This window comes from Haematobia irritans, chromosome 5 (genome assembly GCF_050003625.1).
Source record: "Haematobia irritans isolate KBUSLIRL chromosome 5, ASM5000362v1, whole genome shotgun sequence".
Lineage (NCBI taxonomy): Eukaryota > Metazoa > Arthropoda > Insecta > Diptera > Muscidae > Haematobia > Haematobia irritans.
Window position 1 is genome coordinate 99,765,441 of NC_134401.1, and position 22,104 is coordinate 99,787,544.

At 30.4% G+C, this 22,104-nt stretch overlaps 1 protein-coding gene across 2 annotated transcripts in view; it reads right to left on the reverse strand.

Annotated features, from left to right (window-relative positions):
• Positions 1–1,887: 1,887 nt before the first annotated feature.
• stw (laccase) overlaps positions 1,888–22,104 on the reverse strand; it is a 275,331-nt gene continuing 255,114 nt past the window's right edge. Inside the window, exons 6-7 of one of the 2 annotated variants that reach the window (XM_075309737.1) lie at positions 17,534–17,729; positions 1,888–2,552 (exon numbers count right to left, since the gene is read on the reverse strand). In XM_075309737.1, the coding sequence (XP_075165852.1) occupies positions 1,960–2,552; positions 17,534–17,729 (789 nt within the window). In that variant the 3' untranslated portion in view covers positions 1,888–1,959. Of the gene's footprint in view, positions 2,553–16,488; positions 17,170–17,533; positions 17,730–22,104 lie in introns of those variants that run through there. The other variant, XM_075309738.1, reaches the window with a different exon arrangement.

Here is a 22,104-nt window from a genome sequence, read left to right on the forward strand (position 1 = left end):
ACATTTTTGTATTTGTTTATTTACTTTTTACCGACATTTAGTTTGACGTTATGATGAGCTGCTTTTATGTTTTTTTATGTCATTTTACATGCCACAGCTTATTATTGTCATAAACTTGTCTGGTTACTATTGGTTACGTAGGTAACTACTGGTTACATAGGTTACTATTGGTAACTAACATTAAAATGTAAACAAAACAAATTGAAAATATTTAATATCTTTTGTTTACTAACATTAAATTTGTAAACAAAACTGACATCTGGATGTACTTGAATTTTGTTGTTTTTATTTTTTTGTAATGCTGCAACTACTTGGGAATTATTTTACCATTACTGCAACTACACGGATGAAAAAGACTGTTTTTCATCCGTGTAGTTGCTAAAAAACATTATATGTTTGGAACACAAATTTTTAAACACAATATTTTTAAGTGCAAGCATATAATGTTCATAAACTAGCATAACATGTTTGGGACATATATGTTAATATGTTAGAACATATTATGTTTGGGACATAAAATGTTTGTAAATATAATATGCTTGGATGCAAACATATATTAATTTAGAAATAGCCTATAAACATATATGTGTTTAGTAGCTTGGAGCGCTATTTAACGGAGCGATATTGAATTAAGTTGGTGGTTGTTGCTTGTTATTACAAAATTAACATTTTATTCTTCCTTGGGCAATTGATCAGCTACTTCTTTGATCCTTACAAACTGTGTGGTCCGCTGTTCGAATCCCCGTCCGGCAAAAGGTAAAATTAAAATAAAAAAAAATCATACAATTGAATAATTTCTTCTACAATGTTTGTATTACAGAAAAAGGTGCTAAGAACTAAAAAATCTCGTGGAAGTGAGAAAGATGTGGGGGAATATACAATTGGGCAGAAACAAAATTTTGAGCAGGTACACGCTCACAAAAAATCGCTTCTGTAACATATACTCCCAAACATATTTTGCTTCAAGCATATACATTTTTGGAAAGGAAAAATAAAATGTTAATTTTGTAACAAGCAACAACCACCAACTTAATTCAATATCGCTCCCTGTTAAATAGCGCTCCAAGCTACTAAACACATATATGTTAATAGGCTATTTCTAAATTAATATATGTTTGCATTCAAGCATATTATATTTACAAACATTTTATGTCCCAAACATAATATGTTCTAACATATTAACATATATGTCCCAAACATGTTATGCTAGTTTATGAACATTATATGCTTGCACTCAAAAATATTGTGTTTAAAAATTTGTGTTCCAAACATATAATGTTTATAGCCAAACATATGAAAAACAGTCTTTTTCAACCGTGTATGTATGAACATTATATGTGTTAAAAATTTGAGAACATATAATTTTTACACCTAAACATATGAAAAACTGTCTTTTTCGTCTGCTGTATCGACTATGTGAAAATTGTTATTTCAGCAACATAAAACTGTTGCTGCAGTTTTACATGATGCTGCAGTTTAAGATTTTAATTCTTAAAAATCATTTTGTCAAAATTGTAAATGCCATCTTACCTTTCATCAATTAAAATTTAATTAAAATGTTAATTTTTTCAAATTTAAATCATATGATTTTTGTAACAACAATTTTTTTTTATTTAGCATAAGACAGCTTTGGTGTGTTTCTCCATTAGATAAACATTTTTATTTTTAAATTCTATGTCAATTTCATATAAATTTACACAAAAATTTTAGTAAAAATATTTCGTTAATAATTATGTAATATTATTCATAGTGTGTATTGTATTTGTTGTTTTGAAAGATAACATAGATATATATATAAGATTATATAGATAATTTCAACTAAATTGTTTAAGAAAAACAAATCATTAAAAAATCTTGTAACAATTATTATTATTAATATTTATTTATGTTTTTAATTATAAGGACTGTCCACACTTCATACAGTCTTCTCCATAAGGTAGAGTCTTTACAGTTTTAAAACTACCATACTTTAATTGGTGGCTTGAAATCTCCACATTTGGGAAATCCAGCTGGAACTGGGGGCCAGTCTTTTTTTGTGCCAATTTGAAAAATTAAATTCATACCAATGACTATGTGATATTGAAAGTGGCAGTGGAAAAGCCAAACGCCAGGATTATCAGCACGAAATCGTATAATGGTATAGCCGTTGTTGGGCACAGCCACTGTATCCCTCAGCGAAGGTTTCAAGAATTTTCTCACCAATTTGCCACGTCGATCCATATCAATTGCCAGTTTCAAGCTCATACGTTGTGATTCTTCGTCCAGCGCTCTGCCCATACCAATGACATAGTAGGAACTACCATGCAAGTGAAATGGATGACTTATATTGATTTGTTGCACCTCATCCACCAAGACAATTTCAACAATGGCATTCAGGGGTAAATCAATCTTGTGGACACATTCACAATTGTCACCACAATCCACGGGCCGATTATCACCATTGCAAAATAAATGCGGTGGAATATCATCATATTGCGAGAGTACTGGTGAGGGTGGTGATATATAGGAGACTTCATCAATTAGTGATACCAAGTGATCAGCATCGGCAGCAACTGTGTAAAGATGGGGAGAAAATAATAAGAAATCATATGAATTATAAAAAAATTCCATATAGAACTTTCATTTGATAGGACTTTGGATTTGGAAGGGTTGGTTAGTGGATTTTGGGGGAGGAAAGAAAGAATAACAAAGTGTAGTCAGTCTTATTTGTTAGTTATGTCAAGTCGTATAAAATCAAAAAAACTGTTGTATTTTCGGGGCTAAATTAATCTGAACGAAATTTCATATATAATATTAGGGATGTTTACCAACAAAAAAGAGGGGGAAAAATCAATGAAAATGTTATTTTTGGATCCGAAAGCGGTATAAAATTGAATTACAAACAATGAATCTTATATGGATTTGTCATATGGTGGAATTAATTTTTAGGCATTCGGGACATTGATTTCACATTAGTTCTTTAGATATGATGCTCTTTAAGTATTTCCGATTTCATTTAAACGATTTTATTTAAAAGGACTTTTATATATTACCACAAAAGAAGTCCATGTGAAGTGAAAATTAAGTCCATCTCTAGAAGAGCATCTTTTGATTTACTTTAAATGTAATGACTTACGAAGAACTATCAATTTTTGTTTTTTGCTGGGTTGCTAGGGCGATCATAAGCTCTAATAGCCACTCATGCAATCTCTGGGATAGAGAAGAGAGAATTTCACCACTGTGGTATCACAATGGACTGAATAGTCTAAGTGAGCCTGAAATGTTGGAATGCCACTATACCTAACCTAACCTGGGAAGTAAAAGCTTCGATACCCATTTACTGTTTTTCACTTCAGAAATCTTGCCAAAAAATCGTTTAGTGCATTTAAGGAAATTTGTTAGTAGACACAGCTGATAAAGCAACAAAATGTCTGCTAAGCAGTAAATTTCCTAAAATTGCGAACTTAGTTAGCTATTGTTTAAACTTAACCGCGCTAAAATATGTTTGAGTTTGGCTGAAAAAAAAAACCAAAAAGGTAATCTACACTCATAGAAAAACGACTGTTGTTAATACCAAACACTGACTGCTGTTTTTCAGCAGACAAAAAGCCCGGTTTGAACAACTATAATAGAATAAAATTAAAACGCACGGTCATAAATACTTATTAAAAGCAGGATTGTTTGCTGAAACGGCAAACAATCTGCTATGTTGGAACAGCAGACACGCTGCTGAAAAATCAGTAGTCTCCTGAAATATTCTGCAGATCCGAATAAAATTTTATACGCACTGCAGTCTATCTGACTATTTGTTCTGTATCCAAAATCTTACGTGTCACATTCTTCGTCAGTCGCATATATTGGTGGTCTAAAAAAGCCTGATTTTATTTCACGTAAAAACATTACAAAGGTTGTTGCAAAGGCAAAAAATGTCAGATATTTCAACCAATGTCAGATATTTCAATCAATGCAATGTAATATTTCAGCAGCAATATTTTTCAAAAATTGTTATTGCTATTTCAGCAGAGAAAACTGTTTGCTGTGTCAACTAACGGATGTTTGTTGAAACAAATTTTCGATACCATATCACATCCGTCAAATGTGTTGGGGTCTATATATAAAGGCTTGTCACAAATACATACATTTAAATATCACTCAATTTGGACAGAATTTGATAGACTTTTACAAAATCTATAGACTCAAAATTTAAGTTGGGTAATGCACTAGGGTGGAACACAATTTTAGTAAAAAACAAGTAAGGAAGGTCTAAAGTCGGGCGGGGCCGACTATATTATACCCTGCACCACTTTGTAAATCAAAATTTTCGATACCATATCACATCCGTCAAATGTGTTGAGGGCTATATATAAAGGTTTGTCCCAAATACATACATTTAAATATCACTCGATCTGGACAGAATTTGATAGACTTCTACAAAATCTATAGACTTAAAATTTAAGTCGGCTAATGCACTAGGGTGGAACACAATGTTATTAAAAAAATATGGGAAACATATAAATCTGAAGCAATTTTAAGGAAACATCGCAAAAGTTTGTTTATGATTTATCGCTCGATATATGTGTATTAGAAGTTTAGGAAAATTAGAGTCATTTTTACAACTTTTCCACTAAGCAGTGGCGATTTAACAAGGAAAATGTTGGTATTTTGACCATTTTTGTCGAGATCAGAAAAACATATATATGGGAGCTATATCTAAATCTGAACCGATTTCAATCAAATTTGGCACACATGACTATATTACTAATTGTACTCATAGTGCAAAATTTCAACCAAATTGGGCCAAAACTCTGGCTTTTTGGGCCATATAAGTCCATATCGGGCGAAAAATATATATGGAAGCTATATCTAAATCTGAATCGATTTCAATCAAATTTGGCACACATGACTATACTACCAATTGTACTCCTTGTGCAAAATTTCAAGCTAATCGGGATAAAACTCTGGCTTCTGGGTCTATATAAGTGCATATCGGGCGAAAGATATATATGGGAGCTATATCTAAATCTGAATCGATTTCAACCAAATTTGGCACGCATAGCTGCAATGCTAATTCTACTCCCTGTGCACAATTTCAAACAAATTGGGCCAAAACTCTGGCTTCTAGCACCATATTAGTCAATATCGGGCGAAAGATATATATGGGAGCTATATCTAAATCTGAACCGATTTCAACCAAATTTGGCACGCATAACTGCAATGCTAATTCTACTCCCTGTGAAAAATTTCAAACAAATTCGGCCAAAAATCTGGCTTCTGGAGCCATATAAGTCCATATCGGGCGAAAGATATATACGGGAGCTATATCTAAATCTGAACCGATTTCAATCAAACTTTGCACACTTGACTATACGACTAAGTGTTATGTTTGTACAAAATTTCAAGCAACTCGGTATAAAACTCTGGCTACTGGGTCCATATTAGTGCACATCGGGCGAAAGATATATATGGGAGCTATATCTAAATCTGAACCGATTTCTTCCCAAATCAATAGGGTTCTATTCTGACCCAAATTAGGAATATGTGCCAAATTTGAACGCGATTGGACTTAAATTGCGACCTAGACTTTGATCACAAAAATGTGTTCACAGACAGACGGACGGACGGACGGACGGACGGACTAAGTCTGAATCGATTTCAACCAATTTTGGCACGCATAGCTACAATGCTAAATCTACTCCCTGTGCAAAATTTCAACCAAATTGGGCCAAAACTCTGGCTTTTAGGACCATATTAGTCCATATCGGGCGAAAGATATATATGGAAGCTATATCTAAATCTGAACCGAGTTCAATCAAATTTTGCACACTTGACTATACGACTAAGTGTTACGTTTGTACAAAATTTCAAGCAAATCGGTATAAAACTCTGGCTGCTGGGTCCATATTAGTTCATATCGGGCGAAAGATATATATGGGAGCTATATCTAAATCTGAACCGATTTCTTCCAAAATCAATAGGGTTCTATTCTGACCCAAATTAGGAACATGTGCCAAATTTGAAGGCGATTGGACTTAATTGCGACCTAGACATTGATCACAAAAATGTGTTCACAGACAGACGGACGGACAGACGGTTATATCGACTCAGGGACCCACCCTGAGCATTATTGCCAAAGACACCATGTGTCTATCTCCTCTCCTTCTGGGTGTTACAAACATATGCACTAACTTATAATACCCTGTTCCACATGTTTTAGCAAACATTTTTGCTGTTATGAAAAACAAAAATAATTGTGTGTAGGAGAAATAAAGAAATTGTCTTGTATTTGCGAAAAACCCTGAATAGTTCTTAAATTACAGCAAAGAAAAAGTTAATAGCTTACACCGACTGGTGTATGTTACAGACTTTTTTGTATGAGTGTAGTTTTTCCATATTTCTGCTCAAAAAAAGATTCATTTATTTTTTGTCTGGATGTAAATCTTTTGGAAACTCTGTATTTACAAACAATCGACTGGAGTTTAATCTAATTTTAAAAATATTCAATTAAATACTTAATTGGTTATAAGAATTGAAACAAAAATCAATCTTAATAATTAAAAATACTTTAATCAATATTTTTTTAATTTAATCAATAATTTTTAAGTGCATTAAATTTTAATTGAATTAAAAAAAAAATATTCAATTAAATATTTAAATGATTCAAATATTTTTTAATTAAAAATCAATAACTAAAAGAATTAAAAATAAATGTATCAATATTTTTTTTAACAGACGCTAGTAATTGACAGTTTATTTCTGTGATTAAAGAATTGTGTGATTGAAGACAAAAAGTATTTTTTTCCGTGTTCTTTTCGAAATATGTCGAATAGTTCGATTTATTTGGACGATGATTTTTCCTATGGTGTCCATACCCGTGTTCTGTCATTATGTCCAAAATTATATGAAGTCTGAGGAAAGGATAAAATGCAAATGGGTTTGGATTATAGGATCAAATTAAAAACTTACCTTTTTTCAAGAAAAATAAATATTTTCAACAATTGTTATAAGAAATATTTCAAAAATAATTATTTACTCAAGTTTATGTAGTTTATATAAATATTTATTTGTAAGGTTAAATTAATTAATTAAACATAAAAAAACAAATACAACGAAACAAAATTAAACTTACATGTTATTGACAATAGGAAATATAATTACATATAGTATTTGGGTTTATATATAGAAATACATATATATTTATTAAACAATAGGCAACAGATCACTCATATACAAAAAAAAAAAGAACAAACAAAAACTGAGTATATAATAATAAAAAAAAAAACAAATACAGTCAATTTCTTACATATGCAAATATTTTTTTCTCGCCTCATCGTTCAGGTCAAAAACATTTGAATTTCTATTAAAATCATTTGTTTTTATCATTTCCCTCCAATCAAAGTATTCGTTGCGTATATGAGAAATTGATTCTTAATTTAATATACAAATTTTGTTGTTGCATACAACTGTTAAAATGGAAATTGTATTAAAAAATACTATTAATTGGCATTTGTTAGTTACACATTATTATGTAAGAGATTATAAAGCAAATACAATTTAGTTGGAATGAAGTATTTATAAGTTTTCATCATTTATTTGGTGTTAGTAGTAATTAGTCAAAAATATTTTGAAATACGAAATACGGCTATGTTCCTGATATTTGCAAATGATTAAAAGATACAAATAATAACAATAGGTTGTTTACTAAACAATGCGACTAGCAAAAAAATTTGAAAATCCGATTAATCAATCACGAAATTAATGGATCCAATTAATTTTTAATTGAAATGTCTTCAATCATAGAAATGATAGTACCAATTAAAAAATTAATTGAAAGTAAATTAATTAAAAAATTAATTAATGTACCAATCAAAAAATTAATTGAAAGTCAATTAAAAAATGAATTGATCCAATTAAAAAATTAATTGATACTATTAATCTTTGTGATTGATTTTTGTTTCAATTAAAAACTGTTTTGAATCAATTAAATGTTTAATTGAATATTTTTTTAAAACTCAATTAAGACTTTAATTGGAAAAATTTTCGTGAAATTTTTTTCTGTGCATGCACTATAACTTTGCTCAGTAAGCGAACAACAACGAAATTATGCAGATTTATGTTCCGAAAACATACTTAAATATTAATTTGACTTGATGTAAGAAGGCAACATCTCTGAAACAGCTCAGTAGTCCTGATCTTTCATTTTTTTAATTACGATAATGAGGAATAAAAATATTAGCTTCGTTAGCGTGTCCGATAATTTGTGATAATTATCATAAAGTTTTGCTGGAAGTCGTTTGAGAACAAATATGACATATGATAAATAGAGAGAGTTTTTGTTGGAGACTTTTTCCGAGTAGAAACTAGTAACTAGTAGCACATAATTATCAGTCATAAACAATAAACAATATGCAATATTGAATATGTTTATTGTTTTAAAAGCTGTACATTATATCATGTTAGATTGGTATTGGAAGTAGGGTTGCCCAAGTTTGTAGAATTCTTTAGGTACTTCAATTCTCTATAGAAATAAAATTTTTGATAAAATATAGAAATAAAATAAAAAATTAATTTTGCCAAAATGTGCTTTAGAAATAAAATTTTGACAAAATTTTCTATAAATTTTTTTTTTTTTGTAAAAATTTTCTATGGAAATAAAATTTTGGCAACATTTTCTATAGAAATAAAATTTTGACAAAATTTTCTAAAGAAATAAAATTTTGACAAAATTTTCTAAAGAAATAAAATTTTGACAAAATTTTCTCCAGAAATAAAAATTTGACAAAATTTCCTATTGAAATAAAGTTTTGACAAAATTTTCTTTAGAAATAAAATTTTGCCACAATTTTCTATAGAAATAAAATTTTGACAAAATTTTCTATAGAAATAAAATTTTTACAAAATTTTCTTTAGAAATAAAATTTTTACAAAATTTTCTATTAAAATAAAATTTTGACAAAATTTTCTTTATAAATAAAATTTTGCCACAATTTTCTATAGAAATAAAATTTTGGCAACATTTTCTTTAGAACTAACATTTTGACAAAATTTTCTATAGATATAAAATGTTGACAAAATTTTCTATAGAAATAAAATTTTGACAAAATTTTCTAAAGAAACAAAATTTTGACAAAATTTTCTACAGAAATTAAATGTTGACAAAATTTTCTACAAAATAAAAATTTGACAAAATTTTGTATTGAAATAAAATTTTGACAAAATTTTCTCTAGAAATAAAATTTTGCCAAAATTTGCTATAGAAATAAAATTTTGACAAAATTTTCTATAGAAATAAAATTTTGACAAAATTGTTTATAGACAAAATTTTCTATTGAAATAAAATTTTGACAAAATTTTCTTTATAAATAAAATTTTGCCACAATCTTCTATAGAAATAAAATTTTGACAACATTTTCTTTAGAAATAACATTTTGACTAAATTTTCTATAGATATAAAATGTTGAAAAAATTTACTATAGAAATAAAATTTTGACAAAATTTTCTAAAGAAACAAAATTTTGACAAAATTGTCTACAGAAATTAAATGTTGACAAAATTTTCTGCAAAATAAAAATTTGACAAAATTTTCTATTGAAATAAAATTTTGACAAAATTTTCTCTAGAAATAAAATTTTGCCACAATTTTCTATAGAAATAAAAATTTGACAACATTTTCTATTGAAATAAAATTTTGACAAAATTTTCTATAGAAATAAAATGTTGACAAAATTTTCTATTGAAATAAAATATTGACAAAATTGATTACGGAAATAAAGTTTTGACAAAGTTTTCTATTAAAATAAAATTTTGACAAAATTTTCTATAGAAATAACAGTTTGACAAAATGTGCTATAGAAATAAAATTTTGCCAAAATTTGCTATAGAAATAAAATTTTGACAAAATTTTCTTTAGAAATAAACTTTTGCCACAATTTTCTATAGAAATAAAAATTTGACATTTTCATTGAAATAAAATTTTGACAAAATTTTCTATAGAAATAAAATTTAGACAAAATTTTCTAATGAAATAAAATATTGACAAAATTGATTATGGAAATAAAGTTTTGACAAAGTTTTTTTTTGAAATAAAATTTTGACAAAATTTTCTAAAAAATAAAATATTGACAAAATTTTCTAAAGAAATAAAATTTTGATAAAATTTTCTATAGAAATAAAATTTTGACAAAATTTTCTACAGAAATAAAATGTTGACAAAATTTTCTATTGAAATAAAATATTGACAAAATTGATTACGGAAATAAAGTTTTGACAAAGTTTTCTATTAAAATAAAATGTTGACAAAATTTTCTACAGAAATAAAAATTTGACAAAATTTTCTATAGAAATAAAATTTTTACAAAATTTTCTTTAGAAATAAACTTTTGCCACAATTTTCTATAGAAATAAAAATTTGACATTTTCATTGAAATAAAATTTTGACAAAATTTTCTATAGAAATAAAATTTAGACAAAATTTTCTAATGAAATAAAATATTGACAAAATTGATTATGGAAATAAAGTTTTGACAAAGTTTTCTATTGAAATAAAATTTTGACAAAATTTTCTAAAAAATAAAATTTTGACAAAATTTTCTAAAAAATAAAATTTTGACAAAATTTTCTAAAGAAATAAAATTTTGATAAAATTTTCTATAGAAATAAAATTTTGACAAAATTTTCTAAAGAAATAAAATTTGGACAAAATTTTCTACAAAATAAAAATTTGACAAAATTTTCTATTGAAATAAAATTTTGACAAAATTTTCTTTAGAAATAAAATTTTGCCACAATTTTCTATAGAAATAAAAATTTGACAACATTTTCTACAGAAATAAAATTTTGTCAAAATTTTCTATAGAAATAAAATTTTGACAAAAGTTTCTATAGAAATAAAATCTTGACAACATTTTCTATAGAAATAAAATTTTGACAAAATTTTCTAAAGAAATAAAATTTTGACAAAATTTGCTATAGAAATAAAATTTTGACAAAATTTTCTACAGAAATAAAATGTTGACAAAATTTTCTACAGAAATAAAAATTTGACAAAATTTTCTACAGAAATAAAATTTTGACAAAATTTTCTACAGAAATAAAATGTTGACAAAATTTTCTACAGAAATAAAATGTTGACAAAATTTTGTTTAGAAATAAAAATTTGACAAAATTTACTAAAGAAATAAAATTTTGACAATATTTTCTATAGAAATAAATATTGACAAAATTTTCTATAGAAATAAAATTGTGCAAAATTTTCTATAGAAATAAAATGTTGACAAAATTTTCTAAAGAAATAAAATTTTGACAAAATTTGCTATAGAAATAAAATTTTGACAAAATTTTCTACAGAAATAAAATGTTGACAAAATTTTCTACAGAAATAAAAATTTGACAAAATTTTCTACAGAAATAAAATGTTGAAAAAATTTTCTACAGAATTAAAAATTTGGCAAAATTTTCTACAGAAATAAAATGTTGACAAAATTTTGCAACAATTTTCTATAGAAATAAAAATTTGACAACATTTTCTTTGATATAAAATTTTGACAAAATTTTCTATAGAAATAAAATTTTGACAACATTTTCTATTGAAATAAAATTTTGACAAAATTTTCTTTAGAAATACAATTTTGCCACAATTTTCTATAGAAATAAAAATTTGACAACATTTTCCATTGAAATAAAATTTTGAGAAAATTTTCTATAGAAATAAAATTTTGACAAAATTTTCTATAGAAATAAAAGTAATTCTAAATTCAGAAGTTTAAGTGATGCCACCTTAATGTTATTTTATTTTTGGCCAGAAAAGCCTAACAAACTGGCAATCTACTTGTAGTATTGTTTTCTAAAAGAATTTCACCAAATTTTATGAATTTGAATATATAATAATTTGTCTTCGTGTAATTCCAATTTGAGGTACATAATTTGACATGAATTACCCCAAGAGTAGTAAATCAAATCAGGTCCGTACAAAACAGTCCAAACAGAAAAATCATCTGTTTTCTTTTGTATACTGACCATTCATGCTGTTGTATGACCTTTGGATAGTCATTAATTGGCCGATTCTTCTTTTAATCACTGCATTTTTTTTTCTAAACATCAATCTTTTTTCTTTTGATTTTTAATAGCATTAGTTTATGAAATTTTAAATATACACTTGTAATTGACTTGTATTATTGCCGTTTTCGTTTCTACATGAATCCAGAATTTCTATATTGAGATCATTTGAATAGAAATTTACGTTTCGATTTCCGAAAAAAGATTTCTGATTAAGGACATCATAAATTTAGAGAAATTTTGTTGTTGTCCTCTTTATTTTAAATGCAATTTGTAAAAAAATGTACACAAATTATTTCGAAATCATTTTGATTTGTGTTAAAATTTCAAATGATCCCAAGTTAAATGGACAACAAAATCTTACACTGTTAGTAATAAAACAACGAAAATGTCTTAATTAGTTACAATTAGTTTACAAAACAAAAACACAAATTCAAATAATATAAAACAAACTTGTTCTAAAATACATATACATATACAAATAATTAAAAAAGGTTATGGGCCTAATTTGTTGCAGACCAAATGTAGCGTAGACTTTATTACGAGCCTTCCAAGCATTGTAAAACTGTCATATCAAACAATGGCAAAAATGGTCCCAATATTAAAGAGAATGTAGGTTTATTAAAAAAAATAATTAAATAACACAAATAAGTTAATACTTTTTTTTGTCAATTTAAAGAAAATTTATTAAAAAATATATTTTTCTGTTGTTTCACAAAATTTCATATTTAAAAAATGGAATTATTTTTTTTTTAAATGTTGATATTAAAATTTTAATATTAAAATATTTCAAGGAAGGTACACAATTTGCCCAGTTTAAAAAATTATGAACACATTTTAAGTAAAATTTTAGGCAAAATATGAACTTTTTGTACGATTTTCTAATTTATTTTTTCCCCGATTTTTAGTTATTGTCATTTCAAATTAAACACGATGCGATATTCAGCCACACATTTTTTGTTCTACAACATCTAAGGCAGAAGTTTCTACGCAATCCATGGTGGAGGGTACATAAGATTCGGCCTGGCCGAACTTACGGCCGTATATACTTGTTTTAATTACGATAATGAGGAGTAAAAATATTAGCTTCATTCGCGTGTCCGATAATTTGTGATAATTATTATAAAGTTTTGCGGGAAAAAGCTTAGATCATAGTAGATTGGTATGGGAACAATCTGGTTCATGGAACAATCTGGTTGTTTCAACAGAAGAAAATAATCGAGAAGGTTCAGTGGTTTAAACTAGATGTGCCCATAGTTATAGTTACTTTTAGTTAATGTGGTATCACAATGGACTGAACAGTCTATTTAGGTGAGCCTGAGACTTAATCGGGCTGCCACTTTAACCTAACCTATGTTAACCTAAAGGCCGGTACTCCGTTCGGTTTTCGCGTTGAAACTCCATACAAAACCACAAAATGTGAAAAACTAGCGAAATTTTTTCCATGTGGGGTACTTTGTTTTTTTTTTCGAGTTAAAAACTGACGTTTATGGCATGGTGCCATTTGCAATGTGAATTAAGAAATAATTTATTTATTAAAACTATTTGTGTGGGTTTATAACGCAAACACGGATCATATTTTTGTTCCGAAAATATACAAAGGATCAAAGGAGTAGCAGATTAATTGTCAAAGGAAAAATAAAATGTTACTTTCGTAATAGCAAGCATCAAACACCAACTTAATTCAATATCGCTCCCTGTTACCTAAATAAACACCGCTTTCTATGTGCGAAATAATGGTTTCTATAAAATTTTTTTTCGCAAGAATGAACATAGTACTGGCCTTAAAGCATTTCATTTTTAAAACGGTCTTCTAAATTTGTCTCCTAATGATTTCAATAACATTTCGCTCAGAAAAAAGTCAACGAAAATTTCTATATCCGATTTATTTTTATTTTAGTTCATGAAAACTTTTTGCATTAAGATACATTTTACCAAATTGTGAGAAAATTTTTCATATTTTAATTATTTTTTATTTCTTTAATAACATGAACTAGAAATGGCAACAAAAAGTTGTATGTAAAGGTGGGTGAAAATTTGTGAAAATTTGCTTTGGGCTATTCCCCATCAAGTTATAATGAAATCTGCAACAAATATGTATAATTCTATGCCTTTTTATACCCTCCACCATAGGATGGGGGTATATTAACTTTGTCATTCCATTTGTAACACATCGAAATATTGCTCTAAGACCCCATAAAGTATATATATTCTGGATCGTGGTGAAATTCTGAGTCGATCTGAGCATGTCCGTCCGTCTGTTGAATTCACGCTAACTTCCGAACGAAGCAAGCTATCGACTTGAAACTTGGCACAAGTAGTTGTTATTGATGTAGGTCGGATGGTATTGCAAATGGGCCATATCGGTCCACGTTTACGTATAGCCCCCATATAAACGGACCCCCAAATTTGGCTTGCCGATCCTCTAAGAGAAGCAAATTTCATCCGATCCGGTTGAAATTAGGTACATGGTGTCAACACATGATCTCTAATAACCGTGCAAAAATTGGTCCACATCGGTCCATAATTATATATAGCCCTCATATAAACCGATCCCCCGATTTGGCTTGCGGAACCTCGAAGAGAAGCAAATTTCATCCGATTCGGTTGAAATTTGGTACATGGTGTTAGTATATGGTCTCTAATAACCATACAAAAATTGGTCCACATCGGTCCATATTTATATATAGCCCCCATATAAACCGATCCCCATATTTGACCTCTGGAGCCTCGTGGAAGAGCAAAACTCAACCGATTCAGTTGAAATTTGGTACGTGATGTTAATATATGGCCTCAAACACCCATACAAAAATTTGTCGAAATCGGTCCATAATTATATATAGCCCCCTTATAAACCGATCCCCAGATTTGACCTCCGGAGCCCCTTGGAAGAGCAAAATTCATCCGATTCGGTTGAAATTTGGTACTTGATGTTAGTATATTATATTTAACAACCATGCCATAAGTGGTCCATATCAGTCCATAATCATATATAGCCCCCATATAAACCGATCCCGACATTTGGGTTTGGAGCTACTTGGAGGAGCAAATTTCATCCGAGTCAGTTGAAATTTGGTACATTGTGCTAGTATATGGCCGTTAACAACCATGCCTAACTAGGTGGTCTATAGTTATATATAGCCCTCAGATAAATAGATCCCCAATCACACAAAAATTGGTCCATACCAAGTTCGGTCTTTCGTAGAAGTTTCTACGCAATCCATGGTGGAGGGTACATAAGATTCGGCCTGGCCGAACTTACGGCAGTATATTCTTGTTTTTAACTGATTTAGTTTTCACTTTAGCGGCTAAACTCGAACTTAATACCCACCTTAAATGAAGTACACAATTGCACTAAATTCGTAATTGGCATTGCTCATATTTTCATAGTTCACATTTTTCTAAAATTAATAAATTTTGCTTAAATTGTATTCATTGTTTTCAAAAATGTGTAAATTGTGTCTATCTTGAACTTCGTCTAGAATAAAGAACATTTTAAAAAATTTTTAATTTATATTTTTTTTTTCAAAATATGATTGTTTTTAACAAATTTTGTTTACAAACAAAAAGTATTACCTTTTTTAATAACATTTTAGTTGAAGTTTGACATTGCATGTTTTTTTTGGTGTACTGTTTGGTGCCGTCTACTATCCGAAGGCGTTATTGAACATATGGTAGCTACTTTGCGATTTGTCAATGCTTCAGTTTCATTAAATAGATGTGGTCCTGTAAGCGTAGTCATCCATTTTAAATTTAAAATGTCAGTTAAAAAATTCAAATTGTTACAGAAATTTCCAATTAAAAATATTTTCAAAAAATACTTTAAATCAAGCATGCGAATCTTCGAAATAAATTTTAGCATATGTTTAGTTTTCTTAGTTGACCTTTGGAATTTTATAATTATTGGGATTCTTTTTGGCTTGAGGTTTTTGTAAAACGTAAATATGAAAAATGTTTTTGTAAAACGTATATATGAAAAAAAATGTTTGTTATATTTTTGTTAAAAACCATTGTTAAAGTAAATATTGTAAAATGTTTAAATTATGGTATTTTATAGATAATATCTCGCTGAAGATGATCACCGAAGGTGTATCGAAATATCCGAAATAGCAATATTTCAATAATAAAACATTGAAAAAAGCAACTAAACCAGCATTTTTCATTTATCATGACCTCAAGCCAAAAAGAATCCCAATAATTATTTTAGCATATATTTAAAGTTTGTTTTAAATTAAATCAAATTTAAATGAAAAATATTTATTTATTCTTTAAAATAAGGCATGCAAATTTCCAAGATGAGTGTCCGAAATTTAAGGTTCATTTCTCATATTCGAAATGAATGCTTTCGTTCGACTAGGATGTCCACAACAGCTGAACTTATAAAGGAACGAAATCGTTCGTTTCGGATATGAGGAATTAGTTAACTGTTCATGATCTTGTGGGCTTAATCTGATAACGCTTTACCCCCAAAATTGCAATAACTACCATATGAGCAGTATACCACTTTAAGTTTGCAACAAATTAGACCCCAGGGATTGGGTTAAGTTTAGAATAGAGATACGGGTGGTACATGGTTGCCACATGTTGGAAATTTATCTGGTATCGGTGGCAAATCGGTATGGGTGCCCACATGAAAGACCAAACTCATGCCGATGACTATGTGAAAAAGGAAATGGCAATGGAAAAACCAATAACCAGGATTATCGGCTCTAAATCGTAAAACAGCATAACCATTATTGGGCACCGCAATACTGTCCTTGACCGGAGGCTTGGAGAAATCACGTTCCAACATGCCCATACGATCCAAATCCAATGCGTGTTTCAGGTTGATTTTTTTAATGGCCTTATCCGGTGAGCGACCCAAACCGACCACATAAAATGCGCCACCATGTAAATGAAAGGGATGACTAAGATTGGTTTGCTGCACCTCGTCAACCAACACCACTTCCACAACAGCTCCCAGCGGTATATCAATGGTGTGGACACATTCACAATTGGGACCACAATCCGGAGGACGATTATCACCATTACAGAAGAGCTCTGGCGGTATGTCGTGTATTTGCGAGAGCATCGGTGATGGTGGTGATATGTACGATATTTCATCGATCAACGAAGTCAAATGATCACCAGAAGGAGCAACTAAAATGTCGAGTTTTTGGTTTGAAGAAGTAAGAAATGGTTATAAAAAAGCCTTAAAACTACAACCAAAGGAATCAATTTTGGAATGCTATAGATATTCCAAATGAGAAAGTTATATATTCAAAAATTTTGGTTCCTTTGGTTTTAGGAACAAAAAAATTAAACACAAAACTCTGAAAACACCCACACAAAGTTAGGCGAACTAGAGCGATAGGAATAAAGCATACAAATGTAGCAAAAATACATTGAACTAAACACAAACATTAACAGAGGGCGAGAGACACACAGAGCGAGAGCGTAACACAGGCTCAAAGAGTACACAAAATGTACAGAAGAAATCTCCCTTGTGCCAGATCGAACTTACCCAAATAACGATTATAGGTGTTTGGTATGAATAAATTCTTTGGCTCGTACACATAGAACCGGAAGGGCAAGAAAATCTTTACATCCGGTCTCTCAACCAGCACTGATTTATCCACAGCTTTGGCATTTTTCAAATTTGAAACACATATAGCATCTGAACGTTTCCGATCGCATATTGCATCCAAAGGATTGAGGACCTATATCGAAAGAGAAAATAGAAACAGAGAGAGAGAGAGAGAGAGAGAATGACAAGTGTTAATAAATATAAATACATTTATATTGTGGATAAATTTATATTTTCACATTAATTTAAATTGTAATCCTAACTTACCATAGAACGTATTTGAATATTGAGAAAGTTCTTCTGAAGGAGCGAATTTCATTTACAAGGTTGGTGCGTATTTGAATATTGAGAAAATTCTTCTGAAGGAGCGAATTTCATTTACAAGGTTGGTGCTTTTTGATTATTTACATTGGTAGTGAATTTAAAAATTTATTTGTAACAGAAATCCAATAGAATATTACGTTTAAACGCGAGATTTCTTAGAATGTCTGCACTTTTTATAAGACCAATTTTGGTGCGAAATTTTTATTGAGAATTCTGTGGGGCTTAATTCTAAAATCTATATAAACTATGAATCGATAATCATATTATAAATTTTGGGAAATCAGAGGTATTACGTAGAGAATGAATATGATCATTTCAAAAATGTTTTAACAGCATAATGTTATTTGTGGACAGCGAACATTTAACATGTTTGCCGCAAACATATTATTTTCTCGGAAACTATATATCTGATTTTGATAAGCATACAAAAAATGTCTACAAAAACGTTCCATGTATGCCGTCTATAAATATCATTATACTCTTGCAACAGGTTTGGGTGATCACACTTTTGCTGGCTCCATGAAATAAGTCCCCATGAAATAACTCCAAACTAAAAAATGAAATATGTCCCCAATTTCCTCTACAGAGAACAAAAACAACGATTTTTGGGGAGTTATTTCATATTTTGGGGAACTATTTCATTTTCAATTTTGGGGAGTTATTTCAAATGAAATAACACCCAAATTTGTCATAATGAAATAATTTCCCAATATGGATTTTGGGGGGTTATTTCTCTTTCTTAAATTTTAAAATAATTCATAAAAGTAGTGGCAGGAATCGTGTAAGTCTATAGGAATTTTTGTGTAAGTCTATAGGTATGCTCAGTTTTTGGAGAAAAAACCTGAAGCGGTAAAGGTATAAAATGAATAACGATTTATAAACGAGTGTAGAAGAAAATTGTGAATTATCCTACGTTGTGGATCAAAAAACTGATTTCTCAAAAGAAATCTATACAATAGTGTGTGCAGGTTTAATTCGTGTAAGGCGAGAGTGACCGTATTTGCAGATGGCTAATATGTTATGGCTAACAAAAAAGTGGAAGACATACAATTAAAATATTCGCGCGAATTTTTTAATTACTGTTTTTCGTACGCACAAAAACTAAAATATATTTTGCTTTTGCGTTCGCCGAATTGTATGTCTTCCACTTCTTCTTCTGCAAATTCGCGCTAATTTTTTAATTTCTGTTTCTCCCACGATCCAAAAACTAAAACAATCTTTTGCGTTCATCAACTTATGTTATATAGCGTTTCATTTCTTTGTAGTTCGATTATATTGGAGTATAATTAATTTAAATAAGATATAATTTTATTCTCTTATCCGTTATTGACATTTCTGTTTGATTCTTAATACGGTTTAATTTCTGGCAGGCTGTAAGCCGAAATATGACTAACCGTAGGGATCTTTTGCAGTACGCACGTATTTCTAAAATGGCGCAATACCATAAAATATTATTGTTGTGATTCCAGACGTATTCACGCAGGATGCATCATCCGATGATGAAGAAACTAACGAACTGGGCGTGTGTCCAAACTCGGTTAATGAATGAGTAGTGTGTAGGGATAATACTCCTAATCTCGTGATTAGGCCTTGCAGATATTTATAAATTTATAGCGAATAACCTGAACACCCCTCATTTTGAAGGTGTGTGTGTGTGTAGAATGTTGCTCCTATTTTGATTTTGGAATTCACTCTTCAGTTGTCAAAATGCCGTCCAAGCAAGAAGAGCAGCGTATCAAAATTTTGCTCGCGCATCGCGAAAATCCGAGCTACTCGCACGCAAAGCTGGCAAAATCGCTAAAAGTTGCCAAATCAACCGTTACAAATGTAATTAAAGTGTTTGGGGAACGTTTGTCGACAGCCAGGAAGTCTGGATCGGGGGGAAATCGAAAACCGGAAGCCGCTGAGACGACAAAGAGAGTTGCCGGTAGTTTCAAGCGAAACCCTAACCTCTCTCTCCGAGATGCCGCAAATAAGCTGGGTGTATCGTCTACAACCGTGCATCGAGCCAAAAAACGAGCCGGACTATCGACTTACAAGAAGGTAGTGACTCCAAATCGCGATGATAAACAAAATACGACGGCCAAAGCGCGATCCCGGAGGCTGTACACGACGATGCTGACGAAGTTTGACTGCGTGGTAATGGACGACGAAACCTACGTCAAAGCCGACTACAAGCAGCTTCCGGGACAGGAGTTTTATACGGCAAAAGGAAGGGGAGAGGTAGCAGATATTTTCAAGCACATAAAACTGTCAAAGTTCGCAAAGAAATATCTGGTTTGGCAAGCCATCTGTACCTGTGGCTTGAAAAGCAGCATTTTCATAGCTTCCGGGACTGTCAACCAAGAAATTTACATGAAAGAGTGTTTGAGTAAACGTCTGCTGCCTTTCCTGAAGAAACACGGTTGTTCCGTACTGTTTTGGCCGGATTTGGCATCTTGCCATTACGGTAAAACGGCCATGGAGTGGTACGCCGCCAACATCGTGCAGGTGGTTCCCAAGGACAAGAACCCCCCCAACACGCCAGAGCTCCATCCAATTGAGAAATACTGGGCTATTGTCAAGCGGAACCTAAAGAAGACCAAAAAAACTGCTAAGGACGAGCAGCAGTTCAAGGCAAACTGGCTTTCTGCGGCGAAGAAGGTGGATAAGGTGGCTGTACAAAATCTTATGGCAGGTGTCAAGCGTGAGGCCCGGCAATTCGAATTTGGAAAAGCGAAAGCCTAACTGAATATTTTCCCTGAATTTTATACTTGAAAAAGAAATTTAATTTGATTTTTTAAATAAACGATTTCACCGATTTACACGCGTTTTCCCTTGACCAAATTTTGACCGTATCACCCTTTAGTGCCAAAGCTAGGGTTAAAAAAAATAAATTTACTAGAATCCCACCGTGGTGCAAAGGTTAGTATGCCCCACTTGCATACAAAGTCTGATGGCTTCAATCCCAGTTTCTAACGAACAGCAAAAAGTTTTTCAGTAGTGGATCTCAGTAATGCTGGAAACATTTCAGAGAGTTCCAAAGCTTCGCCGTTCGGACTCAGCTACAACAAGTATATACGGTCGAAAGTTTGTCCAGGCCAAATCTTATATACTCTCTCCATGGATTGCACAAGATAAAAAAGTATATACGAATCTTATGTACCCTCCACCATGGATTGCGTAGAAACTTCTACTAAAGACTGTCATCCACAAGGCAAGGCATCTTAAAACTTCTTAACATCATCTTCTAAATTGTAAGTTAGTCCATGCGGGATATATAGTAGACAAAAGAATGGTCGATTAAATACGTATATATTCAGTTCTCGATCGGTATATATAGGGAAGAAATAATTACGACCCGATGTGAGCTTTTGTGCTGTAATTATAGAGCCAGGATTGAAATATGGGCGTCGCTTTATATGGGGGCTATATACAATTATGAAGACGAGGCTACCAAAAATGGCAGATTTTTTACTATTTGGTAGATTGGTAGAATTCTTGATGTTTTGGAAGATTTTGCAAAAAATTCCTCTCCAACTATGAAATGCTTCATAAATTTTTAAGAGAAATAACATTTTGACAAAATTTTTTACAGAAATAAAATTCGGACAACATTTTCTATACAAATAAAATTTTGATCAAATTTTCTGCAGAAATAAATTTTGTATAGAAATTATATTTTGACAAAATTTACCAAAGACATAAAATGTTGACAAAATTTTCTATAGAAATCAAATTTTGACAAAATTTTCTATGGAAATAAAATTTTGGTAGATTATTTTTGGCTCGAGTGGCAATCGTGATTTTTCTGTGATTGGGGATCGGTTTATTTGGCGACTATATATAATATAGATCGATACGGACCAATTTTGGCATGGTTGTTATCGGCCATACACTAACGAAATGTACCAAATTTCAACCGGATCGGATGAATTTTGCTCCTTCAAGAAGCTCCGGAGGTCAAATCTGGGAATCGGTTTATATGGGGGCTATATATAATTATGGACCGATATGGACCAATTTTTGCATGGTTTTTAGATACCATATACTAACTCCATGTACCAAATTTCTGCCAGATCAGATGAAATATGCTTCTCTTAGGGGCTCCGCAAGCCAAATCTGGGGTCCGTTTATATGAGGGCTATACGTAAAAGTGAACCCATTTGCAATATCATCCGACCTACATCAATAACAACTACTTG